Raw genomic sequence first — 25878 nt, forward strand, 5'->3', positions numbered from 1 at the left:
GCCGGCTCGCAGCGGGGACGATGCCCTTCCTCCCAGGGGACGGCCGGGCGCCGCACTCCAGCTCCAGCCCCGGCCCTTCCCGCGGCGTGTGCCTGTGCACCGCGCCCGCACGTCCCCCCGAGCCGCCTGCAACCTCGGGGTCCGAAGCAGAGAAGAGGCGAGGCCACGAGCTGGGGGGGCAGCGGACGGGAGCCCGGGCCGAGCTGGATTCGTCCGGGCTCAGCCCTGACCCGGCCGCTTCCCTCACTCGCACCGGGGGCGCGGGGCCCAGGCCTCCGCCCGCTCTCACTCCGCCGGATGCTGCGGGGCCCCGAGAGGCGCGGCCACGTGCAGTCCCAGGCGACCCCACGGCTTCCCGTGCGCCCCCAACGCCGCTCGGCCGGAAGTCCGGCCCCGCCCGCCCCGCCGTCCCCTATTGGGCCCGGCGCCAGGGTCTCGCCGCGGGTAGGCCGCCCTCCGGTCAGGCGACCCCTGCGAACCCCAAGACGGGGACCCGCTCGAGAGCCGCTGAGACCTAGGGGCGGGCTCGGGAGGCGGGGCCGGAGTGAGGGGCGGGGCGCGCCAGGGCGGCAGGCGGGACTTCCGCCTCGGGACCCGGAAGTTCCCGCGCTGCCGCTGGTGGGAGTTGTAGTCCGGCCGTGGTTAGGGGGGGGCCCGCGGCTCATGCGCGGTGCATCGAGGCTTGTTTCACATCTGTAACAACAGGTGAATTGGGCTTTTTATTCTCCCCTTCGGTGCCCCCTGGAGGAGCTTACCGCGGCCGGGGACGATCGGCGCGAGGCGGGGTCCGAGTCCGACCGTCGGCTCGGCGGAGAGTGGGGAGGAGAGGCGGGCGGGCCCGGGGAGCAGGCCGGGCATCCTAGGCCTGCCCGGGAAGCCGGCTGGGCCGAGCCGTGGGCAGCCAGGCCTCGGCCTGCCGTTGCCATGGAGCCGGGGCGGGGGCGGGGGCCAGGCAGGTCCGCTGGGGCGGGCTGGGTAGCCAGGGGCTCTGCTGAGGCCGCGGGAGAGGCCGCTTCATTGGCGCATCGACGCCTCCGCCTCCGGGGATGCTCGGTTTCCCGAGGCCGGGCCTGCAGGGAGCCCCTGGAGTGCCCTGGGACCTTTGTTTGCCCCCCGCGCGGCCTGGGCCGTGCGCCCAAAGGGAGGCCTGGTGCAATCTGGCCCCCCCGGTTTGCCCCCTTTCGCACCCACCCTGTCACGAGGGAAGCCAAGGGGTGAGGTGTTCTTTGTTTGCTGGTGGTCATGCATTTGGGTTCTTTGTTTGCAGTGAACTGGAGCCCAGGGGGCCTCAGAGCCCCCAAGCCGGGAGGATGGCGCTAGCACGCTGCCTCGCTAGTCTCGTCGCAGCATCCGTCCCCTTCGTTGTGATTTTGCAAGGCAGGGTGGTCCCACTTTGCACCCCCAGCCCACAGGGGCTTGCCGTACCCTGTGGCAGGTGGACCGCAGATGGCCACTTGCAGGCTCTCAACCCGTTTTTGCTTGCAACTTACTAGGCAGAGTAAATGAGACATTGTCTGATGGTTTCCTTTGGCAGTTTCTCTGAAAGAAGTAACCCACTGTCATTGTGGGTGTTGACCACATGGTATAATTTACACTTACATCTTGGAGGTTTGGAGTTTCCAGGAGGCCGCTCCCCTCCCCCCCTCCCCCCTCTCCCTCCCCCTCCCCCTCCCCTCTAGTTCTTAGGGTTTAGGATGGTGCTATTTCTGTAGCTGTTTAAGGTGCAGCAAATACACTCTTTGCTGCATTTTTTTTTCCAACCTGCGTGAGGTATGCCTATACCTCCAAAAGGTATTCACTGTCCATGTGTTTTAACTTCTGTAGCTGTGGTTCAGAGTTTATCCCTGGACACTTCTACCCCTTTCAGCTTTTGAAGATGCTATTATCCAATGTTATTTCAAACACCCAGGGGCCAACTGGGCGCAGCACTGGCGGCGGGAGTTAGTGGTGTAGGATAAGCCAGGACCGCTTCGGAGCTCAGTCCCTAACTGCCTATTTGCATTCCGCCCCGGGGCAGCTGCGGGGTCCTGGGCCAGTTGTGCAACTTCTGGGAGAGAATTCCTGCCTCGCCGGTGGCTGCGTAGACGTGAGAGAACGTCTACAGAAGTCCTTGGTAAACTGTGGAAATGGTGCTCAAGGCCTAGTTGTTATTTCCCCAAACGCCACGAGCTGTTTCGCCTGCCTTGGGCGAACCTTAGTCCTGATGGCAGCAGAACTCCAAGCTGCCGCAGCGGTGCTCTGGGCGTGGAGACAGCCTCTCGGAACCACCGGCTCCTCTGCCAGGAGGGCTCTCCCGTGGCCTCTTGGAGGTGATGACTTAGGGCAGCTCACGGTTTGGTGAGTCTAGAGTGGGTCGTGGCAGGCCCTGAAGCGAGGCCAGTGTCTCCATGTGTGTTTCATGCCACTAACAGAGCTTGTGCTTGTTGCCGGAGGTAGTAGGTGGATTCCAGTGATGGAGCCACTCTCCTTCCCGGAGGGAGGGGCGCGTCCCTCAGTGACCCAGCCTTGTCTTCCCAGGAGGAGGCCCAGCCTCGTGATGAGGAATAGCAAGGAGAGAATTCAGCTGCAGTTCAGACGCCTACAGAAGCTGAGGTCTTCACTGCTCTCGTAAGGTGAGTTAGCCACGGGCACACGGCAGTGGTGGGTCTCAGGCTCAGACACACAGTAAAGCAACCATTTGTGAATTACATTCATGTGTGACTGTTTGGGAAGAAGGGTGTCATTTAAAAATTTTTTTTATTGATTTCAGAGAGGAAGGGAGAGAGAGAGAGAGAGAGAGAGAAACATCAATGATGAGAGAGAATCGTTGATCGGCTGCCTCCTGCACGCCCCCCACCTGGGATGGAGCCTGCAAAGTTGGTATGTGCCCTGACCAGGAATCGAATCTGGGACCCTTCTGTCTGGAAGTCGACGCTCTATCCATTGAGCCAAAACGGCTAGGGCCACGGAATCATTTTTAATTAGTCATTATGGAAGCTCTCGGTCCTTGAAGCATCCCATAGTGACTCTTCCTGGAGTTAAGTAGTGTTTCATTGTGCAAAACCTGATATTCTATTATTTTACTTCTCTCTAAACTATTGAAGAGAAACTCTGAACCTTGAAGGAAGGCAGCTTTCTTTTGATCTCTGTAAAATATCACCAATAAAAGATCTTTTTTTTTTTCTTTAAGATCCTATTTTGGGTCCTGGCAGTTGGTTAGAGTGTCATCCCAGTACGCCAAGGTTGCAGGTCCCATCCCTGGTCAGGGCACAAACAAGAATCAACCAATGGCCCTGGCCGGTTTGGCTCAGTGGATAGAGCGTCGGCCTGCGGACTCAAGGGTCCCAAGTTTGATTCTGGTCAAGGGCATGTGGCTTGGTTGCAGGCACATCCCCAGTAAGGGAGTGTGCAGGAGGCAGCTGATCGATGTTTCTCTCTCATTGATGTTTCTAACTCTCTATCCTTCTCCCTTCCTCTCTGTAAAAAATCAATAAAATAAAAAAAGAATCAACCAATGAATACATAAATAAGTGGAACAACAAATTGATATTTCTCTCTTTCTCCCTTCCTCTTTATCCCTTTCCCTCTCTCTCTTTTTCTCTCTAAAATCAGTATTTTAAAAAGATCTTGACTATCATACTGTATTTTTTGATACAGGAAAAGATAGTGTTATATATGACATGTTATATGAGTTAGTATTGGCATGGAGAGGATTGGGGACTTTTAAAAAGCAAAACCAGAAGTCTATTTACAAGCAAATTAACTTACAGTTTTTTGGCGAGAAAGTATTGTTTCTTAAATAATCACTTAGATATTTTATATTTTATAATATTCAGGTTTTCTATGAAGTTAGAATCTCAAATTACACCTTTTTTCTTTTCTTTTTGGACAGAAGGAGTCTATGGAATGTAATTTCTTAAAGTAAATTGAATCCTTGTTGCTATTGTATTGAAGTTTTCTCTCTGAGCTGCCATATCCTAGCGGCTGAAGTTCCCGGCATCTCTTGGGGGGAGGAGGGCATCAGGGCAGACCTGCCGTGGACCTGAGAGACTCGGCGGTCAGCCCTGCACCCCCACCGCCCGTGACCCCCAGGGAGAGGGAACAGTGGTCAGGGGCAGGCGCCCAGGCCCAGCGGACGCCTGGGAAGGCCGACCCTCTCCTGCTTTGCTGAGGCGTGAGTGATGTTTCAGACCAAGGCCACGTAATGTTACTGCACCAACCCCAGAAAACGGTCATTGAAAACATGGATCACCCTGAGTTTAACTGCGTTTTAAAACGAAATTGTTCAACCAGAGGTGTTACTTTCTTCTAAGTCGCTAGGAAGCTTCCTCGGTTAAGTGTACTAACCAGCAAAATGCGACACGTTTTTTGCCAACAATGGAACGTTTTTTTGCAGGGGCGTAGTCAGCAGGATAACAATTGAACTTTTGACTCACCCTCTGTTGTTTCGGGGGCTCGCTGTGCATTTGCGCACTGACCGCTTGTCTGCGATGCGCAGTCACACCCCACCCCGAGCGGCTGACCTGGGTTCTGCGAAAGCCCGGTAAACCGCTTGTCCGCAGGGCAGGCGTCAGCCCAGCTCCCGACGCCCAGGAGAGGGTCCCGGAAGGCAGGGCTCCTGGAGCGGGGCCTCCGGGTCCGCGATGAAGCGATCGCCTCTGTGGCAGGGCCTCGGACTTGAGGACGGAGGAGAGAGCTCCAGAGGAGGAAGGAGCACAGCCTGACGCCCTCGCGCGGAGGTGACCCTCCCCCTCGGGCGGGAGCAGCCGGGCTCCTGGGCGCAGAGCTTCACTGCCTCGGGTCGGGGCAGCTTCTTCAGTCCCGGATCCTCTCCGCTGAGGCCTCCCCGGAGGGCCCTGGGCGGAGCACTGACCTCTGCCTTTGGCTGCGCTTCTTTCTAGGGTTCCAGCTTCCCTCCTGCCAGAGATGTTCAGCCTGGACTCATTCAGAAAAGGTAAGAGCGGCTGTGCTGTGGCCTGGGCCCGCCTCCCCGGGTCGGGGTGGGGCTGTGAGCCCCCAGCGTGAGTCTCTGGGTCGCTTCTGTGAGTAACTCTCAGGGTCCTTCCTCCGCCTGGAGCCCACAGGCCGCCCGCCCGGCCTCGGAAACGCCTTTGTCCTTTCTGTGCGTGACTCCCAGGCTGGACCGCCCGCTTGAGAGCGTCCCCCCAGGGTCATTGCAGCACCAGCTCAGCGGGCGGCTCCGCCCTCGCTGCCTCCAGGCCTGCGTCATGGGGGGGGGGGGTTCCAGGATCAGAGGAGCCTGGAAGCCGCGAAGAGCTTAGCGCAGGCTGACACCTGGTCAACTCGCGATCCCTGTTAGTAATTAAGCGGCTTCGGGACTCAGTACAGTCTCGCTCGGGGCCTTGCTTTCCACAGAGGAGGGTTGGGTTCTTGCCGCGTGGGGTCTCGGGAAACCATTCGCCTTGCTCCAGGCAGCCCTGTCTTCTCCTGGAGACGGACCATGGGCTGGGCCCTCTTGCCTCCTGAACGCGGGGGTCGCTGAGGTCTGCGCCAGAGCCCTGACCGCTCGGTGTGTGGCCTTGGGATACTTTCCCTGTTGTAGACGGCTCTTCGTCTCTTAGGCAGTTTTTGTTCTGTTTACTGCTCCGCGTGTTTATTTATTAGTTTAATCCTCACCGAGGACGTGCTGAGGGAGAGGGGGAGGGGGAGAGAGAGACGTGGGCCGGCTGCCTGTGTACAGGTGGACCCTGCAGCCGGGCAGGTGCCCCGACCGGGAATCAGCCGCAGCCTTCCCTGCCCGGAGATGCTCGGCCACTGGCCACGCCGCTGGGCTCTCAGATGCTCATTGTTTCTCTTGACCAGATCGCGAGCTCCCGAGGGTCCTGAACCTTGAGAGGAAGAGTGACGTGAGCCTTGGGGCTCCCGAGACAGAGCCCCGAGTCCTGGGTTGGCAGGTCCCTGACACACGAGGAGGTTTGGTTTGTTTGGCTGCAGACTGTCGCGATGCTTGGCTGGAGGGCGCTGGCCGCCTCCGCAGGCCGCGCTGTGTGGCTGCAGGATTGAGCATCGGCTGCGCGTGGGACCCTGGGGTGGAGGCCCCCTTGGCCTTGGGGGCTTCGTGCAGGGGGAGGGCCCGTGCTGGGTCTGAAGGTGACGGCCAGAGCAGCTCCTTGGTGATGGGACCCCACGTGCTGTGTCCCTCCCGCTGGAGCTCATGTGCCTGGAAAGGGGCCTGGTGATGCCTTTGCCAGCATCTGAACAGGGTGCTTCTCGGCCGCAGTGCCGTCAGCCCGACCACAAGGAGCAAGCTGGTCCTCTGCAGGCCGCACAAGCCTGGAAGCGCGGCTCTCGGCTCTCGGCTCATGGCTCTCGGCAGGAGAGGGCGTGGCGAGGGGCTGGGATTATAACAGCTTTGCCCCAGTTACTGGAAGTGCCTCATGAGATCATCAGTGGTCCTCAAACCATTTCTTTTAAACCCGGCTTCCCTGGGCATGAATAAGGACCCTCTGGGAGCAGGAGCGGCGGCTGAGATGGTCCCTGAGCTGGGACCCGGCCGAGACACACCTGGGTCCTGGCACTTTGCTCCGGAAGCCTCTGCGGTGTGTCTGCTGCGCCGCTCGCAGGTTTCTGCCCAGCACACGCCTGGGACGTAAGGGTCCGGGGACAACGGCATCGCGGCAGCACAGCCACGGCCGTGCGCCTGGACCCGAGGCAGCAGCCCGGGACGAGCATTGTCTCGAGGACAGCGCTGCCAGTGGCCGAGGCTGCGCGGGGGGGGGGGGGGGGGGGGGGGGGGGGGGGTGCCCCTGGGAGCCGGGGGAGGAGGCCCTGAGTGCAGATACATGCTCTTTCCCCCCAGCATGTTGTTATGAAAATCTTCAAAAACATGGCACCTACCACCTCGATTCTCTAGGGCAGTGGTCGGCAAACTCATTAGTCAACAGAGCCAAATATCAACAGTACAACGATTGAAATTTCTTTTGAGAGCCAAGTTTTTTAAACTTAAACTATATAGGTAGGTACATTGTTATCAACTTAATTAGGGTACACCTAAGGCTTAGGAAGAGCCACACTCAAGGGGCCAAAGAGCCGCATGTGGCTCGCAAACCACAGTTTGCCGACCACGGCTCTAGGGAAACTCCCTTCTAATTTTGGAAAAATATGGCTGAAAGGGCTTTTGCTTTTCCTGCTGAAAATTATAATTCTCCTCCTGCTCTCCCAGCTCTCATGTCTCAGAAACTGCACGGGAGCAAGGGCTCTTGCGTGTCGAGAAGCTACTTTACGTTGTAGAAATGGGCATCACTGCCCAGCCCGCGGGCTCAGGGGGTGAGCGTCAGCCTAGGAACCAGGAGGTCAGGGTTTGATTCCGGTCAGGGCACAGGCCCGGGTTGCGGGCTCCATCCCCAGTGGGGGGGCTGCAGGAGGCAGCCGGTCGATGACTCTCTCATCATTGATGTTTCTCTCTCTCCCCCTCTCCCTTCCTCTGAAATCAGTAAAAGTAAATATATTTTAAAAAAGAAGAAACGGGCATCGTGCAGAGCAGGCTGTTCTCGGGGGCGGGGGGTAGGGGGGGGTGGTGTCCCCGCTCCTCCTGCCTCGTGTTCACCACAAGCAGCGCCTCCTGCTCCTCCCCAGGCCAACGCGGCTCCCCCTTGTCCCCCTCCAGCGGGTCTTGGAGACCCCAACCCTCCTCCCCATGGAAGGCGGTGGGGTCCTGACTGTAGCTCTTGCGTGTCACTCGTTTGGGACTTAGAATGTTCTGGAACGGCTGCTGGAGAAGAGGGTCTCGTCTCCAAGTGCAGACATTTGGGACGGCGACCCGCTAGCTCAGAGCGAGGGAGGGCTGCCAGTGTGCGCCTGGCCTGGGCTCGCGGGGCGCCCAGCAGTCCGGGGGCCCCTCTGCCGGTTCCCAGAGGAAAGAGCAGAGATCTGGTGGCCGCAGTGCCGTGCGGGAAGGAAGCCACAGCCGGGAGAACTGTGGCGGGGAGACAGGCGGGGGCCGGTGGGGGACGTGGCTCTGGTTTTCAGCTGTTGTCCGTCCCGGCTCGTCCTCACAGCTCAGCACGGGGAGCCGTCCGTGGCGGGGCGTTGCACTCAGGGTGGCGAAGGCGCCGGGAGCGGGGAGGGGTCCCTAGGAGGCGACGGCCCTTCCCTGTGCAGCACGGGTGACACTTTCTCAGAACCCGTGACCGGCTCCCGAGACCACCCAGCAGCCCGCAGCCCCTCACGGACGCTCTGGGCGAGTCAGCTCAGGGTCGGGGCCACCCTGATGCCCTCTCTCTCTCCCCAGATCGGGCCCAGCACAGGCAACGTCAGTGCAAACTCCCCCCGCCCCGCCTCCCACCCATGTGTGTCAACCCTGCCCCCGGAGGGACCATCTGCCGAGGTAAGGGAGGAGCCTGGCTCCAGCACCAGCGTTGGGGCTGTGGGGCGGGGGGCCTCTGGGAAGCGAGTGAGGAGAGCGGGGTTCGCAGAGCAGTCGGAGCCGGCGGTGAGGTCACACAAGGCTCGGGTTGTTCCATGACCCTTGGCCACCTGGCTTAGACCCTCCGGTCTCTGGGCCTCCTGTGAGAGCCGGAGTGAAGCCCCAGCCCAGTCCAGGGGCTGGGCAGCAGCGTGGAGAACCCGGAGGCTTGCATCTCCGGGCAGCCCTGGCTCAGGTGGCCCCCAAGTGCAGGGCGCTCAGGGCGGGCCGGAGCAGAGCACCCTGACTGGCCCAGGGCCCTCCCTCGAGGCGTGGGGGATCCCGGCGCATTGCTCCCGGCCCCTCAAAGCACTTGACTGGCATGAGCACCTGCCTCTCAGTCCCTTCTGGTGGAGGAGAATGTCAGAGCCCAGACAGGGGACAGCTCACCTCAGGCCCCGTGGTGCCAGGGCAGGCCCTGTGGGGGGACCCTGGGAGCACCTCTGCCCGGAGCCTCAGGGCGCCCGGTGGCTGTCCCTGCCCTTAGCTGTCTGTCAGCCCTCCCAGGGGCCTCGGGAACAACCACTCAGTCCTGGGTCTGCCTCCTGGAGACAGCACGTCCCCCAGGCTCTGTCCATCCCCAGGCTCTGTCCATCCCCAGGCTCTGTCCATCCCTCAGTGCTTTGACGGCCAGGAGCGCAGGCAGGGTGCAGGGAGCGCCAGCAGGCACCCGTGTCCCAGCGGCTTCAGGCACTGCCCTCCGCCCGGGGCCCTGTGGACAGCGTTTAGATAAGCACTTCCGGCCCCTCTGACCATTGACTTGGGTTTTAGAGAAATGCCGCCCCTACCGTTGCCAAAGCAAGAGTTGATTGCCCTTTTTTTTTTCTTTCTTAAAATGCCCTGTAACTCGAAAAGGCTGAACGTTAACATTTCCAACATGGCAGGTGAGTGGCTCTGAGCGTCAGACGTGCTGTGGCCGAGCTCGCAGGCGGCTGGCTGGGGCTGGGCCCACCCAGAGGCCAAGGCCGCTGCCTGGGGGCCAGGAGGCCCCCCTCTGCCCCCGGGAGCACAGACCCCAGCCCAGGGTCTCCTCGCAGCGCCCCCAGCTGGCGCCCGTGGGTGAATACGACTCTGCCCGCCCCGCCCCCGCCAGGAAGGGCTCTTGTCTGGGTTCTTCGTCAGAAGCAGGACCTCCTGGTCCCCGGTGCCGGCCTTTCTGCCCCTCGCCCTCGAAGGAGGGGCGGCCGGAGCAGCCTCTGCTCAGACAGCAGAGCTGCTCAGAATCTGGTCACTTGATCGGTCACGGTGCCCGGGGCCCATTGAGGCAGATTTGGGATTGAAAACTCTCACCTTCTCCCAGCCCGCCTCTGGCCGCGGCCACGTCCCAGGTAACGGGATAAACACACTCCCCTCTGAGCCGCCCTCCGCCTCCACCCACTCGCCTGGGACGCAGCCTAGAAAGCAGTGGGGCTGGGCCTGGCGGGGCCTGGGTCTCCGTGTGCCTTACACCCGAGACGGGGAGGCCAGAGGACGGCTGGGGTGTCAGGCAGCCGCCCCGCCCTGCAGGTCCCCTCACCTTTCTTGTTGCCGAGCACGTGGGCCATTTCTCGCCATTTTGACCGTAAGGATGGAGCTGGGGGGTCAGACGGGAGACGCTGGCCGAGACCCTGTCCTCCGGACGCCCTGCGCCTGGGCTGCCGGCTTCCTCCCGGCTTTGTCCTGGGCTCCCGCGTGCAGGGCCCTCAGGACCCTCCGGTGCCGCAGGTCCTTCCCCTGCTTCGCGCTGGCAGTTAGGTCCTGGCCCCGGGCTTGGTCCAGAGCGACCGCCTCGGCCTGCGGCTGAGGCCCCCGCAGAGCGAGGGGCGAGGTCCCTGAGCCAGGACGTCCCTTCTCTCTCGCGGGCAGAGGGGAGCGTGGGGAAGGGGACGCGGGTGAGAGGAGGGGCCGGCCACAGCCTCTCCGTCCTGTGGCCCCAGGTGGAGAAGGCAGCTTCTTTGAGGGTCAGAGTCGCTGTTCCAGGCTGGGTGGCCGTGGTTTCTCTGGCTGAGCTGGCTGTGCGGGGAGCTCGTGACTGACCGGCAGGGGCAGGGCACAGCCCAGGGGCCCGGAGGGGCAGCGGGTTTGAGGGAGATGTGTGCTCGGGTGAGAGAGGAGGGGGGGGGCCCGCAGTCTGTTTGAAACGTGGTTCTGAACGAGGGGGGCTGGTGTCAGGGCCCCTCCCACCGTTTCCCAGCGAACAACCAGTGGCTCCCGGCCAGGCCTCCCTGGAAGCGGACCGGGCAGAGCAGGGCCGCCGGCGGGTGGAGGGGCTGCAGGTGCGGCCTTTCTGTCCAGGCGGGTCCCCTTCCGCCCTCAGACCCTCGGTTTTCTGAACGTGGCGGCTCCGTGGAGGGAGCTGGGCAGCCCCAGGCCCTGGAAGCGCTGCTGGAGGGGGTGCCTCCGCTGGTGGCCAATCCAAGTGCCATGCAGAATGTCGGGGGTGCAGAGGGTCAGGGGGTGCAGAGGGTCGGGGGGTGCAGAGGGTCGGGGTGCAGCGGGTCAGGGGGTACAGAGGGTCGGGGGTGCAGCGGGTCTGGGGTGCAGAGGGTCGGGGGTGCAGAGGGTCGGGGGTGCAGAGGGTCGGGGTGCAGAGGGTCGGGGGTGCAGAGGGTCGGGGGGTACAGAGGGTCGGGGTGCAGCGGGTCGGGGTGCAGAGGGTGGCGGCCCCTCTCGAGGCCGGGTCGTTGCTGCCAAGGCTGCCTGTCCTTTCGCCGGGTGCCTGGCGACCCCCGCACGTCCGTCCGCATTCGGCGCCCCCCCCCCCCCCCCGCCCCCCGGCCTGTCCGCGGGGCCCGGCGTCGGGGGCCACAGCGTCTGAGTCCGAAGGAGAAGAGAAGCCCCTCCCGCCGTCCCGTCCGCGGCTCGGGGCCCGGGTCCGCCCGGCCGGCAGGGGGCGCTGCGCTCCGCCCGGTCCGCCGGGTCCTCCAGCCGCTCGGGGCGCGGGTCCGCCCGGCCGGCAGGGGGCGCTGCGCTCCGCCCGGTCCGCCGGGTCCTCCAGCCGCTCGGGGCGCGGGGGCCGCTGGGAGCGCGATGGCGGCCGCCGGGAGGCTCGTGGCCCTGGCCGCCCGCGTCTCCCCGCGCCTGCGGCCCGCCGGCCCCCGCGCCCCGAGCGGCTGGAGGACCGGGCGGCAGGGGCGCTCGCGCGGCTTCTCGTCCGGCCCCGCCCGCCCCGACCCCGCGCAGGAGGCGGCCGAGCCCGAGGCAGAGGCGGCGCCCGGCGGGGACGGCATGGGCCACGGTGAGCGGCGCCCTTGGCGGGCGGGCGGGCGGGCCCGGCGCGGACAGTCACCGCCCGGGGCCGCGCCTGCCATCGGGACGGACGGACGGACGGACGGCCGGGAGCGGGCTGCCCGCCGGGTCCCTGCGCTGCGGGGCGCGTGTCCGCGAGGCGGCCGGGCGCTCGTTGGGGGTCGGGGCGGGGCCGGGGCCGGGTCAGGCCTCCGTCTCCCGATCGGACAGCGGCCTCGGGGCCCCCCTCCTGGGCCGGTCGCTCCGCCCTCGGGGACCCCGGTAAGAAAGGGGGGCTCCCCCCGAGTCTGATGCCCCCAGTGAAGGGGGGTCCCCCATAACCCGACTCGGGGGCCTGGCACCGCCCTGACCCAGCGCCCGGGTTCTGTCCGGTGCTGTCCCGGCCTCGGAGTCGGGCCGTGTCGCGTGGAGGCCCCTCAGCGGACGGACCAGACCGGGAACGGGGGCGGGAAGGTGCCGGCCGCTCCCCGCGGTGTGCGGGTCCCTGGCCCTTCTCCTCGGGGACGGGCCCCCCCTTTCCTGAGCTGCCCCTGGGTTTGGGGTCAGAGCCAACGTCCTCAGCTCCTGCCCTGATCGCACCCCGCCGGGCTCTTAAGGACCCGGGGCGGCTGTAATGCTTGGTTCTTCTTCCTTAGCTTCGAGGGACCTTTTAAAAGAGTTCCCGCAGCCCAAAAACCTCCTCAACAGCGTGATCGGAAGAGCCCTGGGCATCTCACACGCAAAAGACAAGCTCGTCTACGTGCACACGAACGGACCGAAGAAAAAGGTAACTCCGCCGGCGAGCGGCCCTCGGGGACGGAGGGACACCCCCCCCCCCCCCCGCACACATCCACATACATACACACACACACACACACACACACACACATCCGCACACGCCCGCACACACATCCGCACACACACATCCACACACATCCGCACACACATCCACATACATCCGCACACACACACACATATGCACACACATCCACATACGCGCACACACACACATGCACACACACATACGCACGCACACACACACATCCACCCACACAGCCCTCCTCCCGAGGCTGCTCTGTCACGGAGGCCGTTTCTGAATTGAAAGCCGTCTGAGCACAGGAGCCGAGAAGGGCCTGGTTAGGGGCGCAGGGCCGGTGCTCGAGGAGGCTCGTCTCGGTGGCCCTGGTCCCCGTCGGCTAACGGGGCTGCTGGGGTGGGTTCCTGGGCCCGGAGCAGGTGGGCAAACCTGCTGAAGGTTTTCAGCGTCAAGACGGGCCGCCTGCCCTCTGCCCAGAACCGAACTGGGCCGCCTGCCCTCTGCCCAGAACCGGCCTTTGAAGAAGCCACGCCGCGGGCGGTCCCCGCTGGGCTCTGATTCTCCCTGGGATTTGCCGCCGGAGCGCAAGGGCCCTGACCCCCTCTTCCCTCCCCAGAAAGTCACCCTCCACATCAAGTGGCCCAAGAGCGTGGAGGTGGAAGGCTATGGCAGCAAGAAGATCGACGCCGAGCGGCAGGCTGCCGCCGCCGCCTGCCAGCTGTTCAAGGTGACCCCCCCCCCCCCCCCCCCCGCCCCCGAGAACGCCTCGCCCCGGCTCCCATGGCCTTTCAGGGAGAGGCTGACGGTGCCCACCGCCCCCTGGCTCCCTCCTGGCGCTTTAGCCACGGGGGGACTGGTTTCCCACTGTGGTGACTGACGCCCCGGCCTCAGGACAGAGGAGCCCGGGGCCAGCACTCCCCGTGGGTTCTGTCCTTCCCGCTGGTCCCTCACTCACAGTGGAGGCGTGGTGGCCGCTTCTCACTGCCCAGGGGTGGTTCCTGGTTCCCGTGGTGCTGAGCTTAGGGGTTAATTCTTCCTTCTGGGAGTTTGCAGGCACTTCGAACCCTGCCGTGCCCTCCAAGTCCTGCTCACACTGCTCCCAGCGTTTCTCTGTTCCCTGCCTGTGCTCACAGCCTCTTGTTTGTCTGTGTGATGAATTCTGGTAAAATGCACAGTGTTCGTGTGCAGGTTAGTGATGTCAGCACAGGCACGTTGCTGTGCAACCCCCTCCAGGGCTTCTCTGTAAAACTGAAACTGCAGCCGGCAGCTACCATCCTGCTTTGTGTTTCTGGGCGTTTCCTTACGTCACTCTCGTCGTGGATCATCCGGTATTTGTCTTGTTGTGACTGGCCTCTCACTGAACATGGCGCCCTCGAGGCTCCTCGGTGCTGGGGTGGGTCAGGTTCCTTCCTCGGCCGCTGTGGTCAGACCACATTGGCTTCCCACCACCCGTCAGCGGCCACCTGGGGTGCTTCTGCCTTGGGCGGTGAGTTCTGCTTGAGCACGACGCACACGTATCTCTGAGACCTGGTTTCCATCCCGGAATTGGAGTCCCTGGGTCACATGGTGATTCTGTGCTTCATTTCTTGAGAATCCGCCGTGGGCGCCCACAGTGGCCGCGCCGTCTGCCCTCTCACCAGCAGAGCACACGCTCCGTCTCCCGCGTCCTCACCCGCTGCTCTGCTTCCCTCGCTCTCCAGTGTGAGCAGCCGTCCTGGCGGGGGCGCCTCGCCGCGGCTGTGATGGGCATTTCCCTGTGAGCGGTGAGCCCGAGCACCTGCAGGGGCTGCCTGGCCATTTGTTTTCTTCCTCAGAGAAATGCCTGGTCTGTCTGGTGCCCGTTGTGTAGTTGGCTGTTGGGAGTTGGTTGCTGTTACAGTTCTTCCTGTATCTGGACACCATGGCCCTTTATTCCCTGGTATCTGTACCCCCAGTTCTTCGGGTCCTTCCCGCCCATACTCACCCCGCAACCAGGTGTGTTTAGTGAGCGGTGCCCTCATGAGGGGCGGTCTTTGCTTTCTGTGGAACCCCACTCACCCGGCTCCCTGCCTCCTGCTGAAGGCCCTGCTGCTCTGCATCTGTTCGTGTGCACACTTTACAAACAGTCCGTCAAGCCCAGAAGCTACCAGACTCTGTTCGGAATCTCACCACTTTCATGGATTTAGGCTTTCGTGTTCTCGTGTGTAAGAGCGGGCCATCCAGGAGCACGTGTCTCCCTGTGCGTAGGTCTGTTTGCCAAGTTTTGTACTTAAAAAAGCCTGGACCTTTCTGAAGTTCATCTTCGGTAGGTTCTGGCTTTTATTGCTGTAGGGAATAGAATTTTAAAAAGTTTACAGCTGGTTATTCCAGAAGCCGGAGGAGTTTACGAAGGGGGGTGGCCCCTCAGCTTGTCCTGAGCCTCCCTGTGGCCGCCAGGGCCCTGGCATCAGACGCTGCTGGTACCTTGGCCGCTCCCGACTTGGTTTCCCGGAAGTAAGCTCTCGTCACACGCTGCTCCTTGTCCTGGCTTCTCGCTCACTCTGTCCCTCACACCTGGTCGCCTGCATTTCTGTTCCGCCTCCTGGATGCTGAGCTGCTTGGGGCCGGGACCAGGTCTCGCCTCGGCCGAAGCGCAGCGGCCAGCAGGTGCTTTGTGCCGGAGGCTCGCAGTTGTGTGCGGTGTTTTCTCTAGAAGCAGTGACGCTCGAATACGTTACAAATAACGGTTTCGTGTCCATGCCTCGGGTAGTTCCCAGCACAGGAGGCTTGGCTGCTGTCCTGAGCAGGGACTGGAAGCCTGTTCCCACCGTCCGTGACGCCGCCCGCACGTCCATTGCTCCTGGGGCCTCCGGGCCTTCCCGGGAGCGCGGCTCCTGGTGGCAGGCGTGTGCGGTGGGGCTCGGGGTCCTCGTCGCTGTGCTCCTGAGGCTCCTCGGGTCACGCGTGAGCGAGCCTGTTGCCCTGTGGGGTTGGGGCTTGTTTGCTTTTGTCTTTGTCCACAGGCGTGAGGATTCCCTGGCCGCTCGTCTGTCGGAGCCGGGTGTTCCCGTGGCTCTGTGCTCGGGCCTGAGGCTGGACGGGTGGGAAGGCGTGGCCCCCGCACGGGGGACGTGGGTGTGACCGGGCAGGTCCCAGGCCGACCGAGGAGTGAAGGTGCCGTGGACCTCATGCTGCCCCCCCCCCCCCTCCCAGGGCTGGGGCCTGCTGGGCCCCCGGAACGAGCTGTTTGACGCCGCCAAGTACCGTGTGCTGGCCGACCGCTTCGGCTCTCCGGCGGACAGCTGGTGGCGCCCAGAGCCCGCTGTGCCGCCCACTTCCTGGCGGCAGCTGAATCCCGAGAGCATCCGGCCAGGGGGCCCTGGGGGCCTGTCCCGCTCCTTGGGTCGAGAGGAAGAGGAAGAGGAGGAGGAAGAGCTAGAAGAGGGGACCATCGATGTCACTGACTTTCTGTCCCTGACCCAGCAGGACACCCCACTCAGGTGCAGCTGGCGGCGGGTGCAGGGGAGGCTCCCGGGCCCTTTCTGAGCTGGAAGCCCCACCCCACGCCTCGCCTGGGCCGGGAGCCATGGGTGTGCCTGCCCCCCGGGGGCTGTGCTTGTGCTGGGCTTTTGCGCCCAGCAGCACGGCTCGTCCCTCAGAGGCCCAGCAACCACGCTGCCTGCCCCCTGCCCTCTGACGGGAGGCGGGGGGGGCGGGGGTTGGGGGGACTGAGGGAGCATCAGCCATGCCGAGCCGGGGGAGGGGGACACGGGGCGGGGGGGGGACTGGCCCTGGAAGAGAGACTTATTCACCTAAACTTTTGGTTCTCTCAGGGGGGGTTCCCTTGAAATGACAGACGATGACAGTGCTATCAGGGCTCTGACCCAGTTTCCGCTTCCCAAGAACCTTCTGGCCAAGGTGATCCAGATCGCGACCTCGTCCTCCACGGCTAAGGTGAGCTGGGTCTCCTAGGAGGGGGAGGGGAGACGGAGGGGGAGCAGCACGTGCGGGGTGGGAGTCGGGCTCCGAGTGGGCTGGGGACTGGGAGTGGGAGACCATATCTGCTTGAGCATGGCGGGCGGGGGGGCGGGCGGGGGGCGGGCGGCTGACTCCCCAGGTGGGGATCTTCTTGCTCCCGGGATGCACCTAGTGTAGCCACGACAGCTCAGCCCACAGCGCCGTCACACCTGTTGCCTGGAAGGTGCTCACTCTCTGTTCCCACTGTCTCCTTCCCCGTAGAACCTCATGCAGTTTCACACCGTGGGCACCAAGACCAAGCTGGCCACCCTCACCCTGCTCTGGCCCTGCCCCATGACCTTTGTGGCCAAAGGACGCCGCAAGGCGGAGGCTGAGAACAAGGCGGCGGCCCTGGCCTGCAAGAAGCTGAAGGTGAGCCCGGCCTGGTGAACACGAGCCGTCCTGGGGCCCCTGCGGCCCAGGCAGACGGTCCCCTTTTCCGGGAAGTGAGTCGGGCACAGCAGCCCTGGCCTGGCCCCGCGGTCAGTCCCTGGTCCTGCCCTTGCTTGTCAGGCTGAGGCTGCTGCAGGGCTCCCTGCGGTCCCCGGGAGCTCAGCCTGCCGCACTGGGGCCCGAACCGGGAACGCCAGCCGGCAACCGCCCCTCGTTCTGAAGAGCATGGACCTGGAGCAATGCTGCCTGTTGCTTGGCAGACTTGGTGTCTAGAAAGAGCTCGAGACCTGGGCTGGTGGCCACAAGGGACGACCAGACCGTTGTCTGGGGTGAGGACAGCAGGCACCCTCAGGGCACGGGCAGTTCCTGAGGAGGCTTGGGCCGGCAGGGCCCCGCAGGGGTGAGGTCCTGGTGCCTGGGACGTTAGTGCTCTGAGCCCAGGGTTTGCAGAGCAAGACGGGAAGCGGCCTGCTTTACGTGAGGGTCTGCTGACCCTCGGAGCTGCATGCAGATAGAGCCGACGAGGTGCGGAGCGTGGAGACGGGAAGGGCACAGGGTGGTACAGGGAACACGAGGGGATAGAGGAGTGACCGGGCTCAGGAGCAGGACGCTCACTGAGGGAACGTGCAGGAAGTCTGAGCTTTGGCTAGACAGGCACCCCTGGTGACCAGAGGCCTCCGGCTGGTGGAGTCCTGTCCTGAGAAGAGCAGCTCCAGCCACCGCTGTGCTCATGGGGCAGAGGGCTGGCCCTGGGCAGGGGCAGGGGGTGACGTGCAGCCCCGAGAGGACAGAGCCTCCTCCCGGGATGCTGTGGTGGCACCTCCCGTGGTCCAGGGACCAGGTCCCTGCCCGTGAGGTCTGCTCGGAGCCAGAAGGGGTTGGCCCCGAGGGATGAGCTTAGAGGGACTGTTTGGCCTGGGCTTTGGAGGGAGAGCAGAGTCTGGACATCACGGGGGTGGGAACACGACTAGGGAGAGGACTGGCTTGTGCACTTGCCCGGGGGGTGAGGTGGGGTCGTATCTCACTGGTCAGCTGGCGTGGGGCGTGTAGGGAGCGAGGGCCCAGTGTTTCCCCTCCAGTGGCTCGTTTTGTCAAGTTGCATAAATAGAAATCCCACGCTCACTTGTAGGATGGGGCCCCATGGAGCTGGTGCCTTGCAGACATGAGGTGGGTGGGCTTTGGTGAGGCCGCAGAGGGAGCCTGGGCGGGTAGGGGCCGGGCGCATCTGTCTTCTGGGTCGATGTTGGGTATTCGTGGAGGTGAGACTGGGCTCCAGCTGCTCAGGGGGTTCCCAGGTCTTGATTTTCTTGAATTTTAACTAATTTGGGGGGGGTAATTTGCTTTCCCTGGTTCCTAACTTCTCCCTCCGGGATCACGTCAGCTGAAAAGCCAGGTCTCTCAGGAAAGGGGTTGCTCTGCACAGCTCCCTGGCCAGTACCAGGCGGGTGGGGCCTGACGAGGCGCCCGTGTCCCCTCTGCAGAGCCTGGGCCTGGTGGACCGGAACAACGAGCCCCTCACCCACGCCATGTACAACCTGGCCTCCTTGCGTGAGTTGGGCGAGACCCAGCGCCGGCCGTGTACCATCCAGGTGCCTGAGCCCATTCTCCGGAAGATCGAGGCCTTTCTGAACCAGGTGAGAGAACCTCGCACCCCTGCCCCTGCCACCTCGCCTTCTCCAGTCGGCACTTCCACCTGCAGCAGGCGCACCCGTCTCCCACTGGGCGGGGCCTGGAGCACTTTGCCCCAGGAGCTCAGCTGGCCCACGAGCGCCCGGGGGCGGGGCCGGCAGGTGGCCCAGGAAGCACTGGAGGGCTGGGTGCGGGTGAGGAGGAAGGCGTTCACCGTTTTGCTCGCCTCCTGTCCCCAGTGCCCTGTGGACCATGCGTGGGTCTCCCCGGAGCTCCGGCTGCAGAGTGATGACATCCTGCCCTTGGGCAAGGACGCGGGGCCCCTGAGTGACCCCATCACCGGCAAGCCCTACCTGCCCCTGTCCGAAGCAGAGGAGGTGCGGCTGAGCCAGAGCCTGCTGGAGCTGTGGCGGCGGCGAGGGCCCATCTGGCAGGAGGCCCCGCAGCTGCCCGTGGACCCGCATCGGGACACCATCCTCGGCGCCATCGAGCAGCACCCGGTGGTCGTCATCTCGGGGGACACAGGCTGCGGGAAGACCACGCGCATCCCCCAGCTGCTGCTGGAGCGCTACGTGACGGAGGGGCGCGGCGCCCGCTGCAACGTGATCATCACCCAGCCGCGCCGCATCTCGGCCGTGTCGGTGGCGCAGCGCGTCAGCCACGAACTGGGCCCTTCCCTGCGCCGGAACGTGGGCTTCCAGGTGCGGCTGGAGAGCAAGCCGCCGGCGCGGGGCGGGGCCCTGCTCTTCTGCACCGTGGGCATCCTGCTGCGCAAGCTGCAGAGCAACCCCAGCCTGGAGGGCGTGAGCCACGTCATCGTGGACGAGGTGCACGAGCGCGACGTGAACACGGACTTCCTGCTGATTCTGCTCAAGGGCCTGCAGCGCCTGAACCCGGGCCTGCGGCTGGTGCTCATGAGCGCCACTGGCGACAACGAGCGCTTCTCCCGCTACTTCGGGGGCTGCCCTGTCATCAAGGTGCCCGGCTTCATGTACCCCGTCAAGGAGCACTACCTGGAGGACATCCTGGCCCGGCTGGGGAAGCACCCGCACCCGCACCGGCGGCACCACGAGGTGAGGCGCCGCCCCCGCCCCCTGGCCTGGTGGCCTGGGCACGTTGCCTTCCCAGGCCTTGGTCTCCTCTATGGGGGGCGGTGAGGGTGGCAGGTGCAGTGTCAGCTGCCTCAGCCCCACTGAGCCCTGGCCCCGGGCTGACCGTGGCCTCTCCTCCCCTTCAGTCTGAGGATGAATGTGCGCTCGATTTGGACCTCGTGACCGATCTGGTTCTGCACATCGATGCCCGTGGGGAGCCAGGTGGGTGCTCCCGCTCTGCCCTGTGCCCCCGTGTGCGTGTGCGAGGAGCAGCAGCTCATGCCTGCAGGGCCCTTTACAGGTGGGATCCTCTGCTTCCTGCCTGGCTGGCAGGAGATCAAAGGGGTGCAGCAGCGCCTGCAGGAGGCCCTGGGCCTGCACGAGAGCAAGTACCTCATCCTGCCAGGTGAGAGCCACGCGTGGCACGGCCCAGGCGCCCCTCGCCCCTCGCCCCTCGCCCCTCGCCCCTCGCCCCTCGCCCCTCGCCCCTCGCCCATCCTGTGGGTGCCTGACCCAGCTGGGACTCGAGGGCCAGGGTCTCTGCAGACCGCACCCTTCCTGCTGGCTGTGCAGCCTCCCCGAGCTCGCTGCCAGGGAACTGGGGGGTCCCGTGGAGCGGCCGTAACCGGTGTGCTTGCTGCCCGCAGTGCACTCCAACATCCCCATGATGGACCAGAAGGCCATCTTCCAGCAGCCCCCCGCCGGGGTGCGCAAGATCGTCCTGGCCACCAACATCGCCGAGACCTCCATCACCATCAACGACATTGTGCACGTGGTGGACAGCGGTCTGCACAAGGAGGAGCGCTACGACCTGAAGACCAAGGTGCACCCATCTCCGGGCCCGGCCATCCCCGGGGCTCCCAAGGCTGAAGGTGGCCCTGCCCCATGAGCCTCGGACCTGCTGTGTCTGGACAAGGCCAAACTTTCTGGGTCTCAGTGTTTCTGTGGGGGGAGGGGGTGGTTGGGGGTTAGTGAGGTGACGGCCAGGCACAGGGGGCCCCTGGGGCAGGCCTGTGGCATCTGTGTTGCTGCTCACCTGCCCCCTCCCCCAGGTGTCCTGCCTGGAGACGGTGTGGGTGTCACGAGCCAATGTGATCCAGCGCCGGGGCCGGGCCGGCCGCTGCCAGTCTGGCTTCGCTTACCACCTGTTCCCGCGGAGCCGGCTGGAGAAGATGGTCCCGTTCCAAGTGCCGGAGATCCTGCGCACGCCCCTCGAGAACCTGGTGCTGCAGGCCAAGATCCACATGCCCGAGAAGACGGTGCGCCGGGCGGGCGGGTGGGGAGGGGCACGGGGCCGGGCGGGCGGGCCGTCGGGTGTCAGCCGGGTGCAGGCTCACAGCTCTGCTGGCTCCTGCCACAGGCGGTGGAGTTCCTCTCCAAGGCCGTGGACAGCCCCAACATCAAGGCGGTGGACGAGGCTGTGATCTTGCTCCAGGAGATCGGTGAGTGGGCGGGGCCGGCTGGGCTGCGGAGGGGCCGCCAAGGGCGGGCCTGACTGCGGGGCTCTCGCAGGGGTGCTGGACCAGCGGGAGTACCTGACCACCCTGGGGCAGCGCCTGGCCCACATCTCCACGGACCCCCGGCTGGCCAAGGCCATCGTGCTGGCCGCCATCTTCCGGTGCCTGCACCCGCTGCTCGTGGTCGTCTCCTGCCTCACCCGGGACCCCTTCAGCAGCAGCCTGCAGAACCGCGCCGAGGTGGACAAGGTCAGGCCAGCCCTTCCCCCGGCCTCTGGCTCTCCCTCGCGGCCCTCACCTCCTCCTGTCCTCGGATGGCCTCCTGCAGCCCCTCCCCTGTGCCCTGCCCTCCCAGGTGAAGGCACTGCTGAGCCACGACAGCGGCAGCGACCACCTGGCCTTCGTGCGGGCGGTGGCCGGCTGGGAGGAGGTGCTGCGCTGGCAGGACCGCAGCTCCCGCGAGAACTACCTGGAGGAGAACCTGCTCTACGCGCCCAGCCTGCGTTTCATCCACGGTCAGCGGCTGCCCTTAGCCCCCAGCTCCCCCCACCCCCGCACTGGGCTTCTGTCCGGCCCCCGGAGGCTCGGGCCCCAGTCACCCGGCGTTGCCTCCCCAGGACTCATCAAGCAGTTCTCCGAGAACATTTACGAGGCTTTCCTGGTGGGGAAGCCCTCGGACTGCACCCTGGCCTCCGCCCAGTGCAACGAGTACAGCGAGGAGGAGGAGCTGGTGAAGGGCGTGCTGATGGCGGGCCTCTACCCCAACCTCATCCAGGTGCTGCCCCGGGAGGCGCTGCCCACGCCCCGCCTCCCTCCCCCGTTTTCCCCTCCTGGCTTAGCCCGCCCTTTTCTGTCACCCGCAGGTGCGGCAGGGCAAGGTGACCCGGCAGGGCAAGTTCAAGCCCAACAGTGTCACATACAGGACCAAATCCGGCAACATCTTGCTGCACAAGTCGACCATTAACAGGTGGCGGGGCTGGGAAGGCTGGGGGGGCCGCTCGGGGGGCCAGGAGCGGGACTCACCAGCTCCTCCCTCCTCAGGGAGGCCACGCGGCTACGGAGCCGATGGCTGACGTACTTCATGGCCGTCAAGTCCAATGGCAGCGTCTTTGTCCGGGACTCCTCCCAGGTGCACCCCCTCGCTGTGCTGCTCCTGACGGATGGGGACGTCCACATCCGTGGTGGGTGCCCGCGGGCCTCGCGCCCCTCACGGCTGCACTTGGGCTGGGCTGTCCTCGGGCCTGGCCTCACGTGGCTCCTGGTCCCTTCCTCCCCAGATGACGGGCGCCGGGCCACCATCTCGCTCAGTGACAGCGACCTGCTGAGGTTGGAGGGCGACTCGCGCACGGTGCGGCTGCTGCGGGATCTGCGCCGGGCCCTGGGCCGCATGGTGGAGCGGAGCCTGCGCAGCGAACTGGCCGCGCTGCCCCTCGAGGTGCAGCAGGAGCACGGGCAGCTGCTGGCCCTGCTGGCGGAGCTGCTGCGGGGGCCCTGCGGCAGCTTCGACGTGCGCAAGGCGGCCGACGACTGAGCCCCGCTCTGAGGGCTGTGTACAGAGTGCAGATGTTTATTTAAAATAAAGTTCTATTTATCCCTTGTGAGCATCGCTGTCCGCGGGGGCCCTCCCGTGGCCTCAGCCCCTGGGCGTGGGCACAGGCTGTGGCCCCAGGTCTTAGGAGGAAGGGGGCTAGATCCACCCCAGAGCGTGGCTGCCCATGTTAACCAGTTGGACGTCTGGGCCAGCTCAGCCTTTCGTCACAGCTGTCCCTGTCCTTGCAGGTGGGGCCAGCAGTCCTGGTCTCCCTCCCTGAGGCAGTGGTCCAGCCTGGCTGCCACCTCCAGGCCAGGCAGACGGGAAGCTCCGTGGGCAGCCGTGGCTCTGGGACCTGCACCCTCGGGGCCTCCGGTTGCGCGGCAGCCTGGCCACAGCTGGGCCTGCCCTGGGGCGTGGCCACAGCTCACGGAGGAGCTCAGCCTGAGACCACACCGTGCATGCCAGCCCTCGACGCAAGAGGACAAGCGGGTGTCGTGATGCTGGAGGGGAGACACCAGGACACAGAAGACAGGGCTCAGATGGGACGTCATGAGCTTTATTTACTTTTGAAATGGTTACAGCAGTCACAGACACGTCACAGCTGAGCCACGGCCATCGGCAGTCCAGGAACGCCCCGCCCCGGTGGCTGCAGCCAGTGCCCAGCGCAGCCCCCTCCGCCTCTGGCTCCTGGGACCCTTCAAGAGCTGTGGCCCGGCCACCAGCGGGCTCCCCTCCCCGACCCACAACTAACGGAGTGGCAGGAGCCAGTCTTGTCAACCTGGCATCGTCCTGGTGGATCAACGGGCACAAGGACCCTCGGGCCCCATCACCCTCCCGTGTCTCCTCCTGCCTCCCCCCACCTCCCACCCCCTCCTCTGGCTGACAATACATGTGCCCTGACTGCCCTGCACAGCCGGCATCCGGGCACAGTCTGGCTCTTGCATTTTCTCTCCAAGACCTGCAGCTTGTAGGCGCCTGGAAGCTGGGGACGTGGGGACAAATGCCCCCACGGAAGATGCTGCCGCAGGAATGGGGAGATACCCTGCCCCCCTTCACATCAGAGCCCCCACCGTCCCAGCTCTGGGACAGGGCCGAGGGCAGGAGGCCATGTCACTACAAACAAGCAGGTTTAATCCTTTATTAGAAACCATGCAAACTTTAATACAAAAAATACAAGTGCAGTCAGAATCTTCGTGTCAGTGATTCCCAGGATTCTCCTCGGCAGCCTTTGTGGCCCGGCTGGGACCCCTCGCAGACTGGCCTCGCCTCGCTCCCTCCTCGTCAGGCTACAGGGACGTGGGGGTGGCCTCAGTCTCATGCCTTTATTTTTAAATTTCTGGACCTAATTCCCCAAATACCCACACGGTTTTGGACACCTCGGGCTCCCTGGGGGCTGGGGCTCGAGTGTCCTAGGCCTGCAGGGCCCTTCCCAGCACTGACCTGTCTCCCACCAGATCCCAGGAATGAGACCGACGTGCCCACACCAGCCTCTTGGTTAGAGAAGCAAAGCAGCATCCATGCTGAACGCCAGAGCCACCCGTCCACACTCGCAGCCCCTCGGGCTCTCCCTGCTCACCCCACGCCCCTGCCCACACCGCCTCGGCCCCAGCTGCCAGGCCCCCGCCGCCAGGCCCCCGCCTGACCTCCTGGCTGGGGGGGTCTCAGGATCTCCCCTCCGTTTCCTTTAAAAACACCTGCTGAAGACTTTCCTTTAGACGTGACTTCAACCTGCACAACTACTCCACCAGTTTTTAGGTTATTTTTTAAAAAAGGGATAAAACAAGGAAAAAAAGTATGACAGCAGCTAGAGAGGCCTGGGAGGCAGCGGGGACAGGCAGCCTGGCCCTCACTGAGGAGGGGCGGCAAGAGGGGTCTGGCACCCCCTGCGGTGGCATCAGTGGGGGCAAAGGGAGAGGCAGTGGCTTAGCGAGCTCCAGGGGACACTCGGGGCTGGGCGTCCATCATGTGGACACCCCCTCTTCCCTCCAGGTGGACCCAGCGAGGAGGGAGGGTGTGTCCGTTTTTCTTGGGTTTGGTCCAAAAAACCCAGAGGAGGTTGGAATCTGGTTCCTTCCTCAGATCCCACGTGAGCCTCCCCTACCCGCTTCTCCCAGCTTCCCCTTGGAGCAGTGATGCGAGGATGAGCAAGGAGCTGGGCCTGAGGCCGGGGCTGGGGGGCGGGGAGGGGGGGGGGTGGGGAGGGGGGACTGCTGCTGCCCTAGGCAAGCGCGGGGGGGGGGGCGGGGGGGCAAGAGGGCTGCCCTGCACCCAGGAGTCAGGTCTAGTGGGCAGCCCAGGGGAGGGAGCCAAAGGCCCGGGTGCCTGAGTTGGGGCCACCCAGGAAGTGGGGGGGGCGGGAGACAATGCTGGCCCCGTGGTCGGTGCGGGCCCTGGCGTTTGCCCGGAACGTCAGCCTGTAGGTCTCAATCTGCAGGGACACGGGAGGCGGGACGGGAGAGGGGAACGAGGGAGACAAGAGGGCAACAAGGGACGGAGACGAGACCAGAATGTCAGCGTTAGATGCCTGGAAAATAAAAGGTCGCGTCGTTAAAATTCAGGTCACACTCCAGCCAGCACACAGAGGAGTGCCACTCAGCCAGTGGCAGGGCCCCCAGCTGGCCCGCAGGCCGAGCCCCGCCACTTACTTGTCTCCTGGATCTGGCAGTCCAAGGTCTGGGCCTCCCTTTGGTCACCACCCCCTGCCAGGGTGGTGTGGCCACTGAGGACACTGGCTGAAGTGGGGGCGCCAGCTTCGGGCGCAGCCTCAGGGACAGCCAGCTCCTCCCCAGCAGGGGGGCCCGGGCTCGGAGGGGCCTCGCTGCCGCCGCCCTCAGTCTACAATGAAACAGTGGGACAGTGCAGGGTCAGTCCGAGAGGGAGTGGGATGGAGTGATGACGGGTTCACACACAGCCCCCACCCCCCGCTGCCCCTGACCCCCTCTGACTAAGGTGCAGTCATCTGGAGACGTGAGGCCAGGTCCCCCACCCTTCCCACCCCTGAGGGGCTCCTGGCGGGCGGCCTGGCCCAGGCAGGGAAACGGGCTGAGGGCGAAGCCGGCCCCGCAGGGCACAGGGGCCTTTGCAAGCACAGCCGGGAGCTCTGCTCCCCAAGCCCCAGCCGGACCACGGCAGCCATGACAGCAGGTGGCAGCAGGGCCCCAGGCCGGGCGGGAAATAATGTGATAAAGACCAGACCACAGGACCTGGGGTCAGAAAGGCCAGAGTGAACCTCGAGGCCTCAGGCAAGTGACTGCGACCCAGCTAGCGCCTGAGAGCGACTAGAGAGCTGCCGGCAGAGGAGGCTGGTGGGTCTAGATCGCCGAGGAGGCGGGACACAGGGTGGGCGGGGCCCAGCGCAGGCGTGTGTGTGT

The 25878-nt window shown here is 64.4% G+C and overlaps 2 protein-coding genes across 17 annotated transcripts in view; one reads left to right on the forward strand and one right to left on the reverse strand.

Moving 5' to 3' along the window:
- The first annotated feature begins 621 nt into the window (after nucleotides 1–621).
- Nucleotides 622–22574, forward strand: DHX30 (DExH-box helicase 30). 5 transcript variants are annotated; one of them, XM_070391178.1, is made up of 22 exons: nucleotides 622–705; nucleotides 2518–2612; nucleotides 4881–4933; nucleotides 8231–8326; nucleotides 12268–12398; nucleotides 13045–13155; nucleotides 15600–15886; nucleotides 16220–16340; nucleotides 16626–16775; nucleotides 18278–18430; nucleotides 18665–19498; nucleotides 19663–19738; nucleotides 19818–19922; nucleotides 20164–20339; nucleotides 20569–20775; nucleotides 20877–20958; nucleotides 21029–21222; nucleotides 21329–21488; nucleotides 21591–21748; nucleotides 21837–21940; nucleotides 22015–22154; nucleotides 22251–22574. In XM_070391178.1, exons 3-22 carry the CDS (start codon nucleotides 4906–4908, stop codon nucleotides 22502–22504), a joined length of 3567 nt encoding a protein of 1188 aa, XP_070247279.1. In that variant the 5' UTR covers nucleotides 622–705; nucleotides 2518–2612; nucleotides 4881–4905; the 3' UTR covers nucleotides 22505–22574. The 5 variants fall into 5 exon arrangements, with proteins under 5 accessions (XP_070247279.1, XP_070247280.1, XP_070247281.1 ...); XM_070391179.1 differs by lacking the exons at nucleotides 622–705; nucleotides 2518–2612 and adding an exon at nucleotides 4404–4718; XM_070391180.1 differs by lacking the exons at nucleotides 622–705; nucleotides 2518–2612; nucleotides 4881–4933 and adding an exon at nucleotides 5799–5913.
- A 2268-nt stretch (nucleotides 22575–24842) lies between these two features.
- MAP4 (microtubule associated protein 4) overlaps nucleotides 24843–25878 on the reverse strand; it is a 109420-nt gene continuing 108384 nt past the window's right edge. For 11 of the 12 annotated variants that reach the window (XM_070391171.1, XM_070391174.1, XM_070391173.1 and 8 more), the window contains 2 exons: nucleotides 25153–25342; nucleotides 24843–25031 (listed from right to left, as the gene is read on the reverse strand). In XM_070391171.1, coding sequence (XP_070247272.1) covers nucleotides 25024–25031; nucleotides 25153–25342 — 198 coding nt within the window. In that variant the 3' untranslated portion in view covers nucleotides 24843–25023. The remainder of the gene's footprint in view (nucleotides 25032–25152; nucleotides 25343–25878) is intronic. The other variant, XM_070391165.1, reaches the window with a different exon arrangement.

This window comes from Myotis yumanensis, unplaced genomic scaffold (assembly GCF_028538775.1).
Source record: "Myotis yumanensis isolate MYYU_CA2020_CCGP unplaced genomic scaffold, mMyoYum1.0.hap1 SCAF_14, whole genome shotgun sequence".
Taxonomy (NCBI): domain Eukaryota; kingdom Metazoa; phylum Chordata; class Mammalia; order Chiroptera; family Vespertilionidae; genus Myotis; species Myotis yumanensis.